This window comes from Mixophyes fleayi, chromosome 8 (genome assembly GCF_038048845.1).
Source record: "Mixophyes fleayi isolate aMixFle1 chromosome 8, aMixFle1.hap1, whole genome shotgun sequence".
NCBI lineage: Eukaryota > Metazoa > Chordata > Amphibia > Anura > Limnodynastidae > Mixophyes > Mixophyes fleayi.
The window spans coordinates 46,267,631-46,288,731 of record NC_134409.1 but is presented as its reverse complement, the minus strand read 5'-3'; the positions used below and the strand labels follow the sequence as shown (position 1 = coordinate 46,288,731).

The window sequence follows — 21,101 nt, the reverse complement described above, 5'->3', positions numbered from 1 at the left end:
ACAATACTTTAATGTTGTGGCTGATTGGTGTATGTGAAGGAAAGTCCTTAGCACTGACAGGGTTAATATATATTGTGTGGCTAAAACATATATTTTAAATGTTTTTCATTTTAGTTATAGAGTACATTTACTTTACATTACTTATTATTGTTGCCTCCACCTCTACATCATTTGCAGAGACCATGGGAATTCATATGTTTGGGGACACATTGTGGTGCCATGGTTAACATTGCTGCCTCACAGTGCTGGGGCCTTCGGTTAGATTCAGAGCAGGGCCTATCCCTGTATAGTTTATATATTCTTCCTGTGTTTGCATGGGTTTACTCCAGGTGCTTCCATTTCTCCCATTACTCAAAATGCATACTAGTAGGTCATTTGGCTTATAACTAAATGAATCATAGTGTGTGTCTGTGTGATAGGGAATATATATTGTAAGCTCCAATGGGCAGGGACTGATGTGAATGATTAAATATTCTTTGTAAAGCTCTATGTAATATGCAGGTATCTGTTAATAAAAAGGTATCGCCAGTGCAAATATCTTAACAGTGCTGGAGATTTGAATCCCATTCCATATGCATGATATATATGACAATTATCAAAGAACAAGGACTCTGCCAATAGCAGAAGCTTTGGAAACAGATATTTAAGAACTGTGTCTATCCAGAGAAATTAGGGACTGTTGACAACTACAGAGCGAGGTAAGAAAATATTGGCCTGTTAGTAACCCCAAAGCCTGAGGTTCCAATTTGCAGTTGTCTGTGGCATTTGTCCTGCCACAGACATATGCATATGGAGTTCTAAATTAGTAAAACTTAACGATTAACATACATATGCACACATACACACTGACTATAACACTCATTTGGCATTGAATGTCAACAAGAACCATCTTTATTTCAAGTAATAAATAATCTCAAAACCAGCAACATATAACATGACCCAGGTACAAAATATGCAAATTCTGCTCTTATCATGTACTGACATTACAGTATAGTTAAACACAAAGGTTTAATATAGGTCAAATGTACAGGCAAGGATTGTCAGCGTGAATACCACATTAATTGCAGCATATCCATTGCTTGATTCACAGCTACATGTTTATGGCATACTGTCATCATAAAGAGGTGTGTCAGGTATGTTTGTTTTATAATATGCTGTATCCTGACCTACAGTCTATATCACTCACAGACCTGCAATATTGTTCTGTTGGTATATATAAGCTTCTGGTTGGCAATTAGTGACACTAACTTACTTTCCAATATGTATCCACCAGATGAAAGGAACAAAGGCTCCCAAGCTTTATCTGAAATACGTGACCCATGAGTATCACTCCCCTTCCACGTGACACCACTACTCCATCATTCTACTTGCACATAAATTATATTGAGAAACAGAAAGTGGAATGAAGCTTCCTATCTACTGCCCACGGCCCTGTATGCTGTTATTGTTAAAGTGTTTGTTATTTCAATCACTCTTAAGTGTACAATCTTGATATCCAGAGAGTAACACTAAAATGTGCATGGATACATTGTTCTCTGGCCACCAAACAAAATCCTCAGACCAAGGTGAGTTGAGAAGCCCAATACTAAAATCTGTGTCATAGATTCACAAAAATCATGTATCCCACTTCCTGCTCCATTTAATCTAATATGTTTGCAAATAAAGGGTGCTGCCATTAATGGTAGATAGATGCAAACCGTGAACTATTTAATTTCACTTGCCCATATCTATAGATTGTTATAATAAGTCCTCACTGTTAGAGACAACTTAAAATAATATTGGCCCCTCTGCTGAAATTAAAACAACATTGCAGGAGGTGGACCCGTTACCTACACAAAGTGGAGGCAGCCATTTTTGTTGACTGAGTCAACATACAGCCAGACAATTTACTAGAAGCTAGAGTCATCTCTGAAAAGTTGCTGTCACAGGTTTTTAGTGAACTGATAGGCTGTATTTTCATGAATATATTCGTTCAGCCCACAAAATGGCTCCCTCCATGATATGTAGACAGCAGGTCTCCTTTAACTTGCCCCTCACAGTGAGACATTGTATATATGTTGAGGTTTCCAACGTTACAAACAGTTACAGGTTTCAGTTACATATTGAACATAGGTATCAAGGTAGGGTCTATGTTCCAGCAGTTAAACTCATTAAAATAGGATCTAAGGACGCCAAAAGGACATCTAGTAATTTGGGTCTTGCTGAAATAAGTGTTTCTAAATCTTTGGATAATACTTTTTGGAGTAAGATTATGTAATTTCGTCTTCAAAAATGCACCTGTACCTCAGAGTACACCCATCACACATGTCCATTGTTTCTATGCTGGGATAGTATATCCCAAGACACTGTCACTACAATAATACATTATATGACGTAATTTATTTGGCTTCACATACTTTTTTAAAATCACAGAACATGCACAAGCTTAAAAGTACCCTAGCAGATTCATGCTCATAACACTATTGAACTTGTTCCTTGTCATCACTGTTCCCATTCCTATCCATTGTTCATAAACTAGGTGTTTGATCAGTAAGAGTTACATCATTCTTCTTACCTCAACAACATAAAGTATAAAAGCAATGCAAAAACAAATGTCATAATATGTTTAGAAATGTGAATCACTGTAATTAAATTAAAAACAGTCTAGTCAAAATAAATATCTATAATAAAATAAAAGCAGTGTTGTCTGCTTCAATCAGTAGTTTCCTCCTTTTTGTCCATTACCAATGGGACACTATAGGTACATCAGCAAAAATATTGCTACTTAAATTCGCCCTTCTTCTGGAGAAGAATTAATTCTCGTGCTTAATCGAGATAACTTCTTCTCTAGCAAAAAGGGGCTCTCTAACCATTCCTCTTAACATGTGCATTTTAGCAGCTAGTTGATTTAATGCTTTTCCAGCCATAGGTTTATGGACCGCAGAAGCATTATGTCGGATACAGTATAGATCACCTAAATCCTTCATAAGGAAGGTGTCTTACACCTTTCACAAGTTTAACTTGAGGATATTGTATAAGACCACTTTTATATGTTAGCCAGTGAGTCCCTATTCAGTGTAACATTACACGGGTCTGAGTGACTCTTCCAGCTCGCCCCAATAGAACAGAAATGCATGCAAAACACACACGTCTAATAAATAAGAGGAGCTGGCTCAGGTTCGGATCTGAGCCATCGTACATTATAGAAAAGAGGACACAGACATCGAGTTCGTAGAAGTGGCCATGCACAGTCTGTGTCTTCTTTATTAGGCACACTGAGGAATGAAGGGGTTGCTGTCAGTGCTGAGACCTTTCATCTTCTTAGTAGTTCCACCATTGGTCAAATTGACAAGGTCCAGGTAGAAATGTGACTTGAGAAAGCGTCGGTATGAATCCTTCTCCATTAAGATAAAGATTTTGTTCTGGGCATGGTCAAAAGTAGACTGTGTTGGCGGAAGCATATTCTTAGTCGTCTCTTCCCGAGTGGTTGAATCCAGGTTCACCTGATGAAAGTAGAAAAAAAACAAAACAGTTATGATGACATTAGATAATAATGAAAGGGAACAATAAATATTATTGTATTACATATCAAATGCAGTTTCAGTGATATAATAATTCAATAGCGAATTCAGATGCTTACACTATTATTTCAATTTTTCACACTAAGTAATAACTATTTTGCATTCAATGAACAATCATTAGAGTTCACAGATATAGTGACACTTGGGGCTATATTTACTAAACTGCAGGTATGAAAAAAAGTGGAGATGTTGCCTATAACAACCAATCAGATTCTAGCTGTCATTTTGTAGAATGTACTAAATAAATGATAACTAGAATCTGATTGGTTGCTGTAGGCAACATCTCCTCTTTTTCAAACCCGCAGTTTAGTAAATATACCACTTGGGGTTGATTCTGTAAGAGTGGAGGTAAACTATACTTAAAATTGAGATAAATTAGCTCCAGTTTAACAAAAACACCACTATTTTTTGGTTATGAATAAAAGTGATGGCTTTTTGAGCTATAGAATATAGAAATAAATTACCTTTATTTTAAAAACAATTTTTTTCTCCACTTTCTGCTTTCTCCATTCATATAGAATCCGCCCTATAAATTGGAGATTAGCATTTCTGGCTGAGTACATGGCAGTAATGAGAACTCAACTGTAGCATAAGTGCTGTTCATTTTAATATTAGGGCCCCTTGTCCTCCTATCCTTCAGCTGCCTAGGTCAATAGAAAGTGATATAGGGTACTTACTTCTCTGGAAGCATCTATGGAAATAAAGTCCTCGTAGATTTTTTGAGCTTTGCTTGCCAGCTTTGTTGAGGATTTGGTTTTCTTGTAATTCTCACATTCCAACCAAAAATCAATGTTCTCTTCACTGTATTCAGATTGAAGGAAGGATCTGAAAGCCACCAAACCACCTGCAAGTAACAGTGAATCCATTAGAGATGGAACAACACAAATATCTTGATGTAACTGCTCAATACAGTGTAGCTATAAAAGGAGTTTTAAGGTAAATGCATTAAAAGTGGTGAAAGGAAGACTTTTTTTTAAATACAGGAAATCTTAAACAAATGATCCAAAGTAAAGTTGTGAGATGACAGCATTATAATGTATAATTCAAACAGATCTTCTGTGTTTATTCTAAAATAAACACAGGAGGTCAGATTGAAAGAAGAGGGGACTACCAGTGGATCTCACCATATGTCTTAAATCTCAGCGTCTGACTCAGCCACTGTAGGTCAGAAGAGATCACAGACCTTTAAGTCTGGGAACCATGGTGAAGTGCAGCTAACAACTAGAATAGAACCCTTTCTCATCTGGGGACCAGTAGCAGTACTCAGTGTCTTGTACCAAAGCCAAACCAAGGTCAGCGGAGACTACAAGTGACCTTGGGCTGACGTCAGTGAATCCTCTTCTAAACCTCTGACATGCTACGGCAATGCCTCTAGGAAATTTTTGTTTCTCATATCCCAGTCATTTGGGTCTCCCTAGCTGAGATAAGTCACGTATACTTAGCTATGGTCTAATTTATGGAAGGGTCTCCATGGCAACATTTCTGGAAACTGTCTAATTTAACATGTCATTCAGAGATTTAACAGATGAAGGTTCTCCAGCTGTGGTTGAACTATAACTACCCACATATCTCTGACTGCCAAAGCATGTTTGGTGTTGTAGTTTGAATAATGTGGGATACAAAAGCATACTCTACAGCATGTTTTTAAACATTGTACACTTTCATCTTCCATTTACCCTTAGTTTCCCTTACATTTTATTTTCCCCACAATTCATGCCAAGAAGTGTCCCTTACTTACATTCACTGCTAACCAGATTTTCCAAAGATTCTGCCCATTTCTTAAGTTCGTCTTGCGTTAGCCTGGAGAAAAAAAATGAGAAATAAAAGTGTCATTATATGCATATATGAATATCTTACATATATGTATACCTTAAAAACGTATGAAAGAACAAATCAAAATTGCAACAAGTACAGTTCTCGTTACCAAACACATTTTCTTATTTTGTTATCTTACCAAATGTGCAGCAATAAAGTATTAATTCAAGTTCCTGGACAAGAATATTATTGCTCCAGTGACCTTGAGATTAGCAAACATCTCTGTACTTAATGCACCTTACTGAGATGGATCTTCCACACTCCCAAATTACATAGATCTTTGCAAATAGTCTATGGATTACTGGCAATTATTATGTAATTAGCGTGAATTACAAACACACTCAAGAGAGAGAATAGGCTTACCTCTGACAACCAGGTTTGTCTTTCTTCATATAAGTGCTGCTATCACATCCATCAGTTTTCTGTAGAAAGAATCCAAGTCGATACTTCATATCTTTGGCACTGTTGAAAAACACAATAATTGCTTAACATGAAGTTTAAATAAGTCTAAATATAGCCACAGAAGCATAACATTTGTTTTTTAAAAAAACAAACTATTACATATTTGTATAATTATATTGATACACATTTGAGGCGCACAATGTTTTAATTCAATTGTTTTAAACCAAATTGTAGATCAAGCTGAGAGATTGTTTAACACAAATTAAAGTTTTGATTTAAACAACAGAAAAAAGTTTTATACTGTGGAACTTTTGCCATTGCCTTTCTAAATGTGATCTTTTTTTACAGTAAATTCACATATATGTCCAAAAGTGTTACCATTTTGCAAAACTGGTAGATGACAAATACACATTCCCATATTCTCTGTTCTATGTAACAACTTTGTAATTTCAGAGTTCAGCTGTACTAAACTATCTGTGAATAAGCAGGAATCTTCTAAAATACAGACTTGAAATGAATTCCCAGGTTTGACATTGCCCACGCCCATCCATTATATTGTGTAATGTAAACTGTAGTATTGAAGGAATTATTAATATCTGTACTGCAGAGAAAGCTGACTGATTCATCCTGTTAGGATATAACTATGCCTGTGCAGTATCACAATTGCATGCAAATATAGTTTATAATATTTGTTGGTAATGCATGTAAGCTGAACACATTATCAGACACTGGGGTATATTTCCTAAACTGCGTGTTTGAAAAAGTGGAGATGTTGCCTATAGCAACCAATCAGATTCTAGCTGTCATTTTGTAGAATGTACTAAATGATTGATAACTAGATTCTGATTGGTTGCTATAGGCAACATCATCAATTTTTCAAACCCACAGTTTAGTAAATCTAGCTCAGTAACTCTTTACTTAAAGGACAAATAAGTAAGATTTTCTGTTCTACCATTTAAAAGCAATGGAAGACCGAGTCTGTGGAGAAGCAGCTGGAGAACTAAATTTGGAGTGCTGTAGGTGTATACCACTGCTTCTTCATGATTATATTTTACATAAATGGAAGATAAAATGACTTAGGCAGGTTAATGACAGGACTTCTGTCAATACTCAACTCGGTCTCATTTATAAAGCACACTAAAACGCCTTACTTTCCATTCTGGTGAGTCACCTCTGCAAATAGAAGTGCACCTCTGTATGTGTGGAGAGGTGGAAAAATCAACTTCATTCTCAGCCTCAAATATGGCTTAGGGTAATCATGAGAGTGAGAGTACACAACAATGGGCTCTATTATAAGTGTGGGATGAGATGTGAAGACCTTTTCTCCTCTCCCAGTACAAATTTCTGCTCCTCCACAAAAGCCTACATCTTGCTCTGGCAAAAGTCTAAGTGCAAATCTAGGCAAACAGCGGGACCAAATCTAATTTTGTGATTTATAATTTACCTCCAGTGACTCCTGTAACTAAGCTATATAATCCAGGATAATATTTACTGTATACGATGATATCAAATCTGAATAAATTACTCATAATAGAGTGATTGCAGCAAATGATTTTTGTCTCTACAAACAATGATGTAAGTCTGGAATATCCACGTTAAGCAGCCATAAAATAAATCATTAACCTAAGAAACCTCATTATATCACATACTTGATTAATTTATAACAGGAACAATTATACTAGCACGTAAGCAAGAAATAGATTTGCAATCCAAATGACAACTATATAAACATACATGTGTAATAAATACACAATGCGTTGTCCCAGCAATAAAAATAGGGTTAATGCCCTGTCACATAGTGACATGGACCAGTAGCTATAACCTGTCAGCCATATTTAAAATAGGTCTAATCTAAAATCTCACTGTGAAATGGGCCAGACTCAACCTCCAGATACAGGAGATAAATAATGAAATTATCCCTATGATATAATGGTATACAATGAATAAAGACAGTAATAATTTATATTTTAGATTGCAAGCTCTTTGGGGTAGGTCATCCTTAGTTTTAGCAATGTCGTTTAATCCATGTTTCTTTAATACTACTACTACTACTACTAATAATAATATATTTAATAATATTGATATTGTACATTTCCACAAATATAAATATAACATACTGTACAATAATTCTTTAAAAGCATCAAGGCCCATTCCACTACCTGACACTGATGTAAAATGAAACTGTATTCTCACACAAGAAAATACAATATCAAACCAAAATTCCAAAGTGGGATCTATCTTTGAATTTAAAGTATGATTGTGCACATATACCATACAGTACTGTACAGTACTTTACACAGATTTAAGTGTACACGGCTTACAACACTATTGTTCTATCCCTAGTCTGACTCTCACTGCTCACTCTCTGACCCGGTCACTTTTCTTCCTCTGCAATCTACCCCTGTGATTTTCCTGTTATCTACCCCATTCTTTTGTAGCAGACTAGAGACTATAGTTGAAGCATTCTCTCTGATTATCACAATAACTCCCCCAGACTGGATTCCCGTCACACTAGAGCAGCCTTTCCTCTCAAACATTAACTAGAGATCCCCCTGTGAGAGCATTCCACACTGACAGACCGTATGTTTATGTATTACTATATTTATTAGTATGTGACTCAATAGGGATATGTATATGTTTTAGCAGATTGAAACACTTGTATTAGAATGCATTTGTTTACGTAAGGCTACACATTTGATGGAAGGGATAGTTTCATAAGTGCATACAAATACCAACACCTTTATATAAATGATGAGCCTAAATATATTTTGTTTTAGATTTGAATACAATGGAATCAATATTTCTGATCATCCTAATATAGAAAACTATTGAATATAGCGGTGTTTTCAAAACTTCCAATACTGCTTGTGGGTGAAAATTGTATACTGTCTATTAGAAAGAGTGATTCTGCTGCCTTCTAAAAGAGACTAAGAAGATGAAGCAGGTATGAGCATCTGGCTAGCCTATGTAGGCATATCACAAGCCAGCAGCATTAATACACACAACAAAAGTTGCATTTATTATTAAAAAGTTGCAATGACTGAAACTAACAAGATACTTCTCATATAAAGAGATTACACCTGGAATAGAAACCCACTACTGACTGGAGATAAGTGACCCTCTTCAATTCCATAAAACATTAACATCTATACACTGCACCAACAAAGATACTTCGTAAAAGAATATATTTCTGTTCTATTTGCATGCCACATATATTCTTTATGACATTCTGATATTAAAAGAAAATGTATTTGAAGGTATGTGAAATGCCATACATGTAATATATGTATACATATATTATGTAATAATATAAGTTCAGCTAAATCTGTAATAGAAAATACCATAATTTCTTTGAATTTACTAACCCGGTTACTTATTAATTTATCACTTATTTACTCTATATGTATTCCAATACCAAACACATTTTATATAAAAGATATTTGCAATAAATCACATATACACCGGCTAAATATCACAAAAACATAAACACAACTTGATAATTACTCTGTATTGGTCTCAAACCCTACAATTAGATGTACAAAAATATGGTATAAGCTTTATATTAAATATACCAAAATCACAGAACATTTTACTATATTAAAAGAAAGAAAGATAGAAACAAACAAACAGGACAATGTATGGTTACATTGTATATCACCTATAAGAGGTGTTCGTATGAGCCATGCACCAAAAGACTGTGTCAAGCTGCCATTTTGTGTGGGTCCCCATGTGCCTCTTTTTGTAAAACTGTTGTGAACTATGAAATCATAAAGTAATTATTCATAGTATTTCAATATTATTTCATACACATATCTAATTTCCTAAAACATTTGAATAAAATAATTTCTATATCTTGTAGCCAGCAGTAAAGTGATTGAAATTATATAAATTAGTAAATGAAAACTAAACCATGGTTCCCGAAACTGACACCAGTCTTAATTTGGGTCCCAGGACAAACAAAATAATTGACCGATGTCTTCTACTAACATAAAAAGTGTAATCCTTTAATAAACACCAGACAACACATGGAGAGAACATCCTTTTTTGTCTAAAGAGTTAGCTATATTGGGGTAAGGAGCAATGATGTTCAGTGCAGAGAGACAGCCACTTGAGGCATACTGAACCAAGATGTAATGCTCTGTAGCTCTCTGCACCACAACACCACTGTACTAACCCTATACCCCTAACATAGCACTGCAATGTTCCTGGCTTAACTGCTTCACTTCAGTACCCTCCACATGACAAGTGTTCCTGCCATGCAATGTTCAGCATATTTGTCTTGTGAAATGCTTTGCAATTGAATCCCCATTGTGTGTTGCTGTGCAGATTGCAGCCTCACCTTTTCAGGCAGGTGGCAGGGAAGGAGGTGACTCCAGCAAGTCCTTTGCACATCTTGACTGAAAGGTCAGGTTCCCAGGCTCTGGTGTTGTTATCTTTCTGTTTTGTGTCTGTCTCACTGGATCTGTCTGTCCAGATTGTCACTGCTCGGCTGTTGCTGCTTCCCATCCTCTCATCTTTTTATAGCCTCAAACAGCAGGACTTGGATGCAGCTAACAGCCAATCACAGCCAGCCCTGCTCCTCTCTGAGCATCCTTCCCCCCTCCCTGGCAGCAGCATCCCTCCCTTACTCTTTTTTATGTCCCCTTTCTCCCCTCCTCTGGAGTTTAGCAGGAAAAATAACCAAGTGTTGACGTGTGAGGAGGAGGAGAAACAGATGTTAGAGCAGAGAGTGAGGTGAGCAGAGAAGAGTTTGTTAACGCTGAACCTGAAAGATCGTGGGCTGGAGTACAGTAAAGGCTGGAAATGTTTAGCCTACAGAAGTAGTTATGGGAATACCACTAATATTTACAGACTGATTTGCGAAAGGGTTCTAAGTGCTACCAATTTATTTCTGAGTCAGAGACTAAAGGTGCTGGGACTGGGACTGATATATGTCTGAATTAGAAAATATATTAGTTGTGTAACCAAGTGTGTATCAAAATGTATGTCCTTGAGGACAGGGCATATAATAATAATAATAATAATAATAAATAAACAAAACACATGAGGGCATATTATGCAGTTTTAACCACTCACTTAATAGTATACAGCAGTGTTCCTATAATGAGGCAAAATGAGGTAACAGGTTTTAGGGATAGTATAATGTTCTGAATTACAAATAGTAAATTCAAATTTTCCTGTAGCAAAAGCCTGAACTATATTAGCAGATCTAATAATGAAAATAATGAAAATATACAACATGTGTTTTATAGAGTATATTACACTAATACAAATGTTTATTTGTTGGAAGAATAGTAAGGGGTCAAATTCAGCTATTGCTTCAGGCAGTGGCATAGGGGTTACGAGTTAAACCTAAAATACGGGTCATGTGTCATTTGCAGTTCCTAGTTTCCTAATAGACATAATTTAGGTCACAGCCCAAAAATGTATATAGGCATTGTGCACTTTTGAAGAACCCCAAATTATATATACCCCCCCATCTTGCAATGGGAGGTTCCCCCAGAATCCCCTTGTACCTGAAGCTGAGTGGCAGATTGTGCTGCAGCTCAATCAGCAGGAGGAGCATAGAGCTGGACTGGCAGACTACAACACTTCTGCATCGATTCACTGCAGCAAACATTATCGCATTCAGCGCGCAGGTTCCTGTAAAGGGGGAAATTCAGGAGAATAGTAGAATCCCTTTAAAAACCTCTGGGGTAAATTATAGATTTTGATAGATGACAGATATATATATATTTTTAAATTATGAATAGCTGAGGGGCATTTTACTAGTGAGCCAGAGATGCAGAGATGTTGCTACAATTACCATCCTTTGGGTAATGTTATATGAGTCAGGCATACTGCATCTGGATAATGTCAAGCATGTACATTCTGCTGGTAAATTCAATATCAATCAAGTAGAGGATGCAGCAGATGTTAGAGATAGAGATACGTGGGTTTGGTTTACTGAAAAACAGAATAAAACATTGTTATTTAAGGTAACATGTTAGCTGCAGTTCACCTAATATAATTGCCTTGATGACGCTCTCAGAAATGTTTAATCTCTTCTTATGCATTTATTATTGAATTGGACATCCAGATTGCATTTTGTATTATAAAAACTACTCCATCTTAGCCAAATATACAGTACATTCATATTTATAGATACCAAAATACTAGTAATATGAACCTCGCTTTCATTTCTTTTCCAAACATTAAATGTACTCTATAACTAAAATGAAAAACATTTAAAATATATTAATATATATTTTAAGCTACACAATATATATTAACCCTGTCAGTGCTAAAGACTAGTGGGACTTTTCCTTCACATACACCAATCAGCCACAACATATAAACTATTGTCATGTGAAGTGAATAACATTGATTATCTTGTTACAATGGCACCATTCAAGGGGTTTTCTATATTAGGCAGCATGTGAACAGTCATTTCTTGAAATTGATGTGTTGGAAGCAGGAAAAATGGGCAAGCGTAGGGATCTGAGCGACTTTGACAAGAGCCAAATTATGATGTCTAGACGACTGGGTCAGAGCATCTCCAAAGTGACAGGTCTCATGCGGTGTTCCTTTATGCAGTGGTTAGTACATATCAAAAGTGGTCCAAGAAAAGACAACCGGTGAACCGGCGACAGGGTCATAGGTGCCCAATGCTCATTGTTGCATGTGGGGAGTGAAGGCTCGCCCGTCTGATCCAATCCAACCGAAGAGCTACTGTAGCAAAAATTGCTGAAAAAGTTAATGGTGGCTATGATATAAAGGTGCCAGAACACACAGTGCTTTGCAGATGGGTTACCTATGGGGCTGCGTTTCCCAGTCAGAGTGCCCATGCTTATCCCTGTCCACCTCCAAAAGCACTTACAATGGGCACATTAGTGCCAGAATTGGAGAAGAGAGCAATGGAAGAAGGTGGCCTGATCTATTGAATCACGTTTTCTTTGACGTCATGTGGACAGCCAGGTGCATGTGTGCTGTCTACCTGGGGAAGATATGGCACCAGGATACACTATATAATAAGGCAAGTTGGCTGAGGCAGTGTGATGCTCTGGGAATGTTTTGCAGAGAAACCTTGTGTCCTGGCATTCATGTAGATGTTACTTTGACATGTGCCACCTACCTAAACATTGCAGTCCAGGTACATCCCTCCATGGCAATGATCTTCCCTGCTGGCAGTGGCCTCTTTCAGGAGGATAGTGCACCCTGCCACCCTGGAATGGCTTGAGGGACATTCCATAAAGTTCAAGGTGTTTATTTATATATATATATATATATATATATATATATATATATATATACTGTGCTCTGTATGGGTCAGACTATCTTTTGTTAAGTATTATTCTCCATGGGCACTTGTTTCAAAGTCAGCATATGGAAACCCACCTCTAAAAATCCTGCATAGCCACTGTGGCTAGCCACAAAATGATGTTTAATAGTTAGCTCCAAAAGCAGATAATCAAACCCCATTTTTGTCTTTCCCATGCTCTCCACAGAGAAAGGCCTCTCCAATGCCTAAATAAACCCTTTATTAAATACACCCCTGATTTGTCACGTGCACCTGCTGTGCAGAGTAGAAATGAATGGGACAAATCTCCCAACATTTAGGCAGTCAGACAAAAGTCTTGACTACAAGAATGAACAGTCCTTTAGAATCAACACTCTACCACTTAAATTGGGAAAATATGTAGGTATGTTATTATTATTATTATTTGTTTAATGTCTTACTTTGTTCTCTGATAAAACTTTACAGAGCCCCTCGCCCTGTGTCCTTTAGGCTTTCCACTGTTCCCACGATCCTTTTTGGGTAGAGAAGAACTTACCTAGCAGTCTAGGTACCAATATGGTTTCACCATAGGTTGAAAAAAAATAAATTGCTACAATTTTTTCTATTGAACTAAATTGTCCAGTTAATGCTATTATTATAGATTGCATATAAATAACTAAATGTTTTCCTTTTGGGAAACTAAGTTCTGATTACATCTCTTTTCAATGGTCAAATATAAATCAGTATGGGAAAAGTTGAAGAAAATTTCACTGGCAGCTAATTCACATTAAGGTGTTATGTCATTATACTAAACTAGGGCACAATCACACACTTTTGCACATGTGACAGAAGTAATATATTTAAACGTACCAGAGCAAAAAAAGTTTGTTTTTTCGCAACCCATGTATTTTAGAGTATGTATAGTTTGATAAATAACATTAAAACTATAAAAATGGCCACAAGAATTTGGTCACTGTGTGGCGCTGTTCTCCTGATATCTCTGATTGGGTGATATGTCACAGCAAGGTATATAGCAGCTCTCACTCATTAATAAATGCAAACAAGTAAAGTGCTTAATCATTATCTAGAGATGAGCGAAAGGGTTTTGAGAAATTCCAAACCATGATGAATTGTTTAACTCATCTCTACTTATGCTCCCCCCTGAGAAAACTCATTTGCTAAGCAAAACATTTTGCTGATAGAAGGGTTGATTTCCTCACTTTTTTAAATCAATCAAAATGGCTACAAATGAGTAAAAAGAGGAATTGTTCAAACTTTGATCTGTTAAATAGTATTTTTCTTTTCATTCAATTTCATGCAATTTCTAACAATTTCTAAAGATTCGTAAAAAAATGTGAATTCACCAATGATGTTTTACAGATCTGTGCACTTTCCCTCTTCATTTCAATGGCCTATTCATTTCAATGGGGTTTCCAGCATGTTCGCTACATATAGAAACCCGATTGAAATGAATGAGTCCTTTGAAATTAATGAGAAAATCGGCCTGGAGCTCTCTCCAGCAGCAGTAATTGTTTTTCCCACATCAATAGAATATCTATTAATGTGGGGTTGCAGCAAGCACTCTCCTTCACCCCAGCCAATCACAGCCAGCCAGTGTAGAGCCAGTGTATACACACATAGTTTAAACATTGTTTCATTGGTGATTGATTACAGCCAAGACACTGCATCCTCAGTGTCACAATCAAAACCTGCAGTATATAAGATCGTAATGGCTTCAAAACCACAGAATAAAAATGTGCCCAAAAACTGTTCAAAGCAAATCACCATAAGGGTAGTACTGACCGCTGCACAAAGGAAATAGAACAACCATTGAGAAATAAATAAGAGCATTTGTGCAATTACAGATGTATTGTGGGGGTGCATTTTTACAAACTGTAACTAGACAAATGATGTGAGTTAGGGAAGTTTCATATTCCTGCTGTACACAGTAGAAAATATTGCTGGATTGGGATAGGAGCTAGGGAAATCTCATGCACCTGCTAATATAATACAGTACATACAAGCAGGCAATCCATCACTAGACAGATAACAGATTGAGCTTTACATTGGTGTAACATTATGGATGTTTGGAGACAATGAAATATCCAATAAATGTAATATACAAGTTGGCTTCAGTTAAAGACCTATATTTTTTTTATAGTTTACAAATATATATATATATATATATATATATATATCTACTATATAAATGCCTAGTGGCGTGTGTGGAAAAAAAACAAACAAGCTGCAGCGCCACCTGCTGGGCAGAGTTATACACTGACCTATATATTTCTTGAAGGAGAAGTGACAGTTGGGAGTGGTTGGTGGTTGCCGGGGGTGACAGTGGGAAGTTTTTAACACCTTAAGTAGCTTGATGAAGGATGTGGCGATGAAGATGAAGGATGAGGTGATGGAGAAAAATGATGAGGTGGTGACATGTGGACAAAACCACGTTAAAAAAGGGCGCTTGCGTCGGGAAGTAACGCTCTTCCCCTGAGGAGGCCTGGGCTAGGCCCAAATGCATGACAAGAACCTTTTTAACACCTTAAGTAGCTTGATTTGACTAGAATGCATGAGCATCATGCACGGGTTAACTTGTATATATATATATATATATATATATATATGTATCTATCGGAAACTGAAGATATTTGAGATAAAGTTGTGATGATGATGAAGAGATAGATTCCCCTTCAGACAGCAAACCTCCCACTGAAAGATCCTACAGCCTTATGGGAATGAGCCAGGGATCCCAGCCGCCCATGCGACTGATACAGGGCCCGGAGAGACCCCCAGCTCACCTCACTGAGCACATAGAATGGGGCCTTTTCTGAATTTGCTGTAGGGGCCCTTTTATTCCTTATTATGTCTCAGACAACAGCCAGACCTTTTTGCAAACATTTTTAAGAAGATGACATATGACAGTGAAAAATAGTTTGCACTTAAATGTGCAACAAATGTAACTATAATGTAAAAGTATTGGGACTTTTATGTCATATCTGTGACAGATATTAGTAACTCTTTTAATATAAGTACACTTGTACATTAGGTTTAGTAGTCCTTTAAACTTCCCACGTATATTTCGATCCTGACCATTGAAATCAATGAGCAAAGGTGTTAGATTATGTGTGCAATTAACAACACAAGATCTCAGTCTTATTCTTCTACCTATGAGGCCATACTTGTATTAACTGGTGCAATCCTGCTCACAGGCTCTTGCACCTGAGGAATGTCCCCGATAACGGTAGATGTTTACTGCACACTAGTTCTGGGGCAGTCATCCATTTCAAATACCACAAATTCATCAGGAAAATCTTACACTGTCAAAACTGAACTTACAACGATTATAGTATCAGCACCATATACTGAATCTATAATGTACTTCTTTCCATAATGCGTTTGAACATTTTCAATAGTTTCAACCAGATTGCTCCAGAGTGAAGCTATTTTTCCCATAAGACATATTTTTTTTTTGGAAACTATTGCAGGGACGTTTGATTGGCAAGTGCAGAGAAAAAGTTGTTTTCATCTGGTAGATAAACACTGCTGTCTCTGTGGTATATTTGCATCATTTCCTGTGTTCATCTAAGCACTATGGGCCTGATTCATCAAGGCACATATCTGCCGATATTTAGTGTTTCGTACTAAAAATCACTCTGCATGCCCAGAATCGGGACGAACGCCAGTAAATGCAGCCCTGTCTGCTCCTTCTTCGTACACAGATGACACTTACTACAGTCTATGAGTCCGGGGAGTGAATGGGGTGGGGAAGGGGCGTTTTGCCATAGATGATGTACAGTAAGCATGCCAAGCTCAAGCCACATTCGAAACCAGCTCAGACCGTCTCAAAGTTACTTGTTTTTCTTGCTCCAGCTACAGGGCTAGTCTAAGTCCTAATCAGTAGTGATGACAGTCTTGTATGTATGTTATAACATGTGTTTGCAATCACGAGCAACTGTAAAAAAATATTTTATGCTCAGTAGACAGTAACAATATCCTAATAAATGTATTCCATGGGAAAAAAATAAATACAAAAAAAAACACTTTTTAATTGCCTATATTATTAACATGTGACATTAACTCCGGTTTTTTTTTTCAATTTGTGTTATCTTACGAATTTGTAATGCACATAGGTATTGGACATATCCTGCAGTGTCTTCTGTAGTATAACACAGCAGACCTACACCCGAATTCATCAGCGCACGTACTTTCACGTCCTTGCCTTGATGAGTTCGGACAAGCGCAGAGCCGAAATACGTGCGTTTTAAACCAAATGTGCCTTGTTCTCAGTATGTGTGCCTTGATGAATCAGGCCCTAGTTGTAAATGTGCAAAGTCATGTCGTAACACTGCCTACATGTGCTGCTATAGTCCACGTTCAAGTATTACAGGAGGTATTTATATTGAACAACACTCCTTTTCAGGTGATGATTGCCGCCCACAGTCTTCCATTTAGCCCTGGGATACCCAAATTTCCTGAGAGCACCCACTGGACTATAATGTTTCACTGGAGGATGAGAGAGAAGCAGCAAGCTTTGAATATTGGAAAGATAAATGGTAGGGTATTCAAATCTGTTGATACATTGTATAATGAATATGAAGTGTGGCAACTAATTGCTCAGGATCCTGATGAACAAGGAAACAGGGACAACTCTGCTTGAATAATACATTGGATGGGGAGCACTGTCTAATGAGTCATGTTGGTCAATTCCTTTAACTGCCTTATTGAGGCTAGGTACCCGCTACAGTGTTTTCAGCCAATGATCGGGCCAATCACTCGATAAACAAACGTTCAGCTCGATATTGCATTAGTGTGTACACTTAGACGAGGAACAATAGTTGTTCCAAAGTACCAACTATCGTTTGTTTTGATTGTTCAGCAGAACTTAAAATCTCGCCTAGCTATGGAACGACATCCATTCAATCCTGCAGTGTGTATCTAGCCCGACTCCCTTATTGTGATTAAACATATCAGTGGTCTAATGGGACAGAGATTTGTCTTATATTTCTGTTTTAATGCTTTAATTTCATTACATCTATGTGCTAAGCACCTAGAGTTACACACAGCCTTCCATTGGAAATCTGAGATTACATGTTCCCTGAGCAAGTGTATAAATATAATTTAGTATGGGCTCTAATAAAGTTATGTGGCCCCCTTGCAAATGAAGGACATGTTATTGTTTATGTGGTTTTGAGCTAAATTTGGCCTGGAAAACGTATCCACTTATGTCTACATTCAGCCTAATTAGAGTTGTTTGACTTAATTGTAGCAGTTGGAAGTTTTATTGATTTTGGTCAGTTCTAGGGCCCCAAACTTTTTTGTGGTACCAGCCCATGGTTTTTCGCCAGGTATAATTTGGATGCAACTGCTGTGGCCGAAGTCATGGATCACAGTTTAAGGTATGAGTTTACAGTTTGCAGTTAAAACAAAGGGTGTTAAACTAAGCTAAAAAATGTTGTCTGTTCAAGATAAAATGTATATATTTTATAGTATTTGAATGTTTTTTTTAATTAGATCACCAAATATTATTGTGTTAAAGTTCACTGTTCATATGCAAAACCATTAAAAATACTACAGTATTAAGCCGTTGAAGTTCAAACCAGCTTGAACTTGCACTGGCTCAAAAATGGTCCTGAAATTGCTATTTTGGTATTTTTGGATCGGGAAGTGACTTGAAGAAGGCCTAGATAATGTACTGGTAAATTGATTTATTTTTGCATGCAAGTGCAATAAAAAAAAGAAAAAAGATCTCAGTCTTATTCTTCTACGTTTGAGGCCATACTTGTATTAAGTGGAGCCATCAGCTCTTTCCACCGATAAGGATAGATGTTTAATGCATAATAGTTCTGGTGCTGTCATCCATTTCAAATACCACAAATTAATTGGTAAAAATTTACAGTGACAAAACTGGCACACGCATACCAACCAGCTATATTAATTACAGTGCATTTTAGATTTGGGCTAGGCCATGCCCCACTCGCAACTATGAATCAAGCTGTTCTTTTTGCTTCTAAACTGAGCCCCTAATAGTTTTTCCTTAAACTGAATGTATTCCTCTACTGACATGCATTTTTTCAGTATTTTTTTTTCCAAATAATGCTTGCTTTGCCCAATTCTTGCCATAAATTCTCCAGGTCTTCTCTGCCACGTGAAAGTTAACATATTGGTTATTTTTTTACCATTTGCTGAGGCAGGGACAGCTTACATGTCTGATGGTAACCATTATCCATTCTACCAAGTTACTATAATCACGAAACTGAGGGGAAGAGAACACAGCTGAGACAGAAGGAACAAGTGTGGTTTAAGTGGAGATTGGGACAGTTGTGAGGGTGCTTTAGTATGGGTAGTATATGTGGGCGTAGGTAAGGTAAGCTCTAATAAAGAAATAGATCTTCAGAGAACATTTAAAGATTTGAATGCTGTGAGTATGTCTGAATCAGGTGTGGTAGGGAACAGGCTGGCTGGCAAATTATAGCCTGAGGGGGAGGGGGGAGCGAGACTTGGCTCAGCGGCCCATTAGGAGCATTTTAAAGAAAAAAAAAGGAAGGTAGCACAATAACCCAGCCCCCCAGTGGTAGCCAACTATGGGACTGGCCCAGGGGACAAATGCCTCCAAACCCAGCCATCCCCTGGGTGGCAGCATGTGAGAAGTCTTATAGATGAGAGTGAGAGGTAGTTACTGAGAAGAGGCAAGAAATACGTAAGATATCAAAAGCATGTTACGAAACAAGCATAGGGCCTAGTAAACAACAGGCAAAAATATTTTGTTACTCTCACTTTCATTAGGCTCTGGGAAAAATGCTGAAAGCAAAATTTCCTTGTTTATATGGAAAGCTGACACTGGGTAAAAAAAAATCTCGGTTTGTCATCATTATTATCTTATCACTGTATATGTTGTGGTATGGTTGTTTATACCATAATTCTTGAAGTTCACCCACTCTTCTGGCAGATGTGATTATCACCAAAAATAAGATCTTAAGGGGCGTATTCAATTGTCGGCGGAAACGCCAAAAATCCCGCGCTCAGCGGTAATTTACTCGCTGGATTTCAGCTCGCAGCTCCCTGAGCCGCGGGCTGAAATCCAGCTAGATTTTACTGTATTAACCATACTAGTTTTAACGCTGCGGGACTTCTAAAGAATTGAATATGCCCCTACGTGTAAGCAATTTGAGATTACTTTTCTTGATTTAACAGATCTGGAAGATGAGGCAGAGGACACAGATACTTTAGGCACATTTCCCATACCTGACTAAACCACTGCCAATGAGCCCAGTATGGAAACATTGTAATGATTTCAACATCCTCTTTTTCTGTTTTTCCTCAATGTGCAAGTTATGAGGGGAGTATTAGAGGAAATACATAACTTTTATTTAACTATTGTAACTACATGGTTTTGTTATTGTATCTATTGCCAGTGCATTGGGATTCTTGTCACAAGAGTAACATTGTGTTGCATTGGCATTCTGACTTGTTGCCATTAGATTTGTTTGCAGAACATGAATGTTTTTGACATCAGTAGAAATACTTCTACTATGCACCAGACCCGTAGACCACTTGGTCAGGGTCCGTTACGCTTACCTATTCGTGGCTGCCCTCCTCCTCCTCTGCGCTGAGCACCATGCTCCATCCATGGTGGCCGACATGTTGGATTGGGTCTGTGTCTGCACAGACCTTTTTTTTATTATTTTTGCCTCTCAGCCATTGACTGACTAATTATGGCTCCCAAACTACCTAAAGCACCTCTGTCTATTCAGTGATGCTAGCTCTTCAAGTCTCTCTGCCCTTTCAGTTGTGGATCATTTTAGTTGCCTGTGCTGCAGACCATCTCACCCCCCTGGTATCCAGCTCCCAAGCTTCCCAGCTTAACCTGGACACCCAGATTATCCGTACCTTCAATCCATCTCCCTTGCCTGTTATCCAGCCTTGCTTGCTGTCCTGCCATTTCCAGGTTATCCTAACAATTAGTACTCAACAAAAAACTCAACATCATCTCCAACTGGTCTAGCTTGTTGCCCACTTGGAGAACCACAACCTGTAGGGCATAGGCAGCAAAGTCCAAACCCCCT

The 21,101-nt window shown here is 37.5% G+C and overlaps 1 protein-coding gene across 1 annotated transcript; it reads right to left on the bottom strand.

Annotated features, from left to right (window-relative positions):
- Nucleotides 1-861: 861 nt before the first annotated feature.
- RGS4 (regulator of G protein signaling 4) lies at nt 862-10,333 on the bottom strand. The gene is made up of 5 exons (XM_075182505.1): nt 10,117-10,333; nt 5,739-5,837; nt 5,299-5,360; nt 4,238-4,404; nt 862-3,482 (listed from the first exon to the last, which is right to left on the bottom strand). The coding sequence occupies exons 1-5, from the start codon at nt 10,281-10,283 to the stop codon at nt 3,246-3,248; spliced, it is 732 nt and encodes a 243-aa protein (XP_075038606.1). The 5' UTR covers nt 10,284-10,333; the 3' UTR covers nt 862-3,245.
- Nucleotides 10,334-21,101: the final 10,768 nt, after the last annotated feature.

Bases quoted from the DNA above. Each gene is read 5' to 3' on its own strand.
- RGS4 (XM_075182505.1), bottom strand. From the start codon at position 10,283: ATGGGAAGCAGCAACAGCCGAGCAGTGACAATCTGGACAGACAGATCC. The intron at 5,361-5,738 runs GTAAGCCTATTC...TTTTTTCTCCAG, and splicing joins GACAAACCTGGTTGTCAGAG to GCTAACGCAAGACGAACTTA. The intron at 3,483-4,237 runs GTAAGTACCCTA...TACTTTCATCAG, and splicing joins CCATAGATGCTTCCAGAGAA to GTGAACCTGGATTCAACCAC.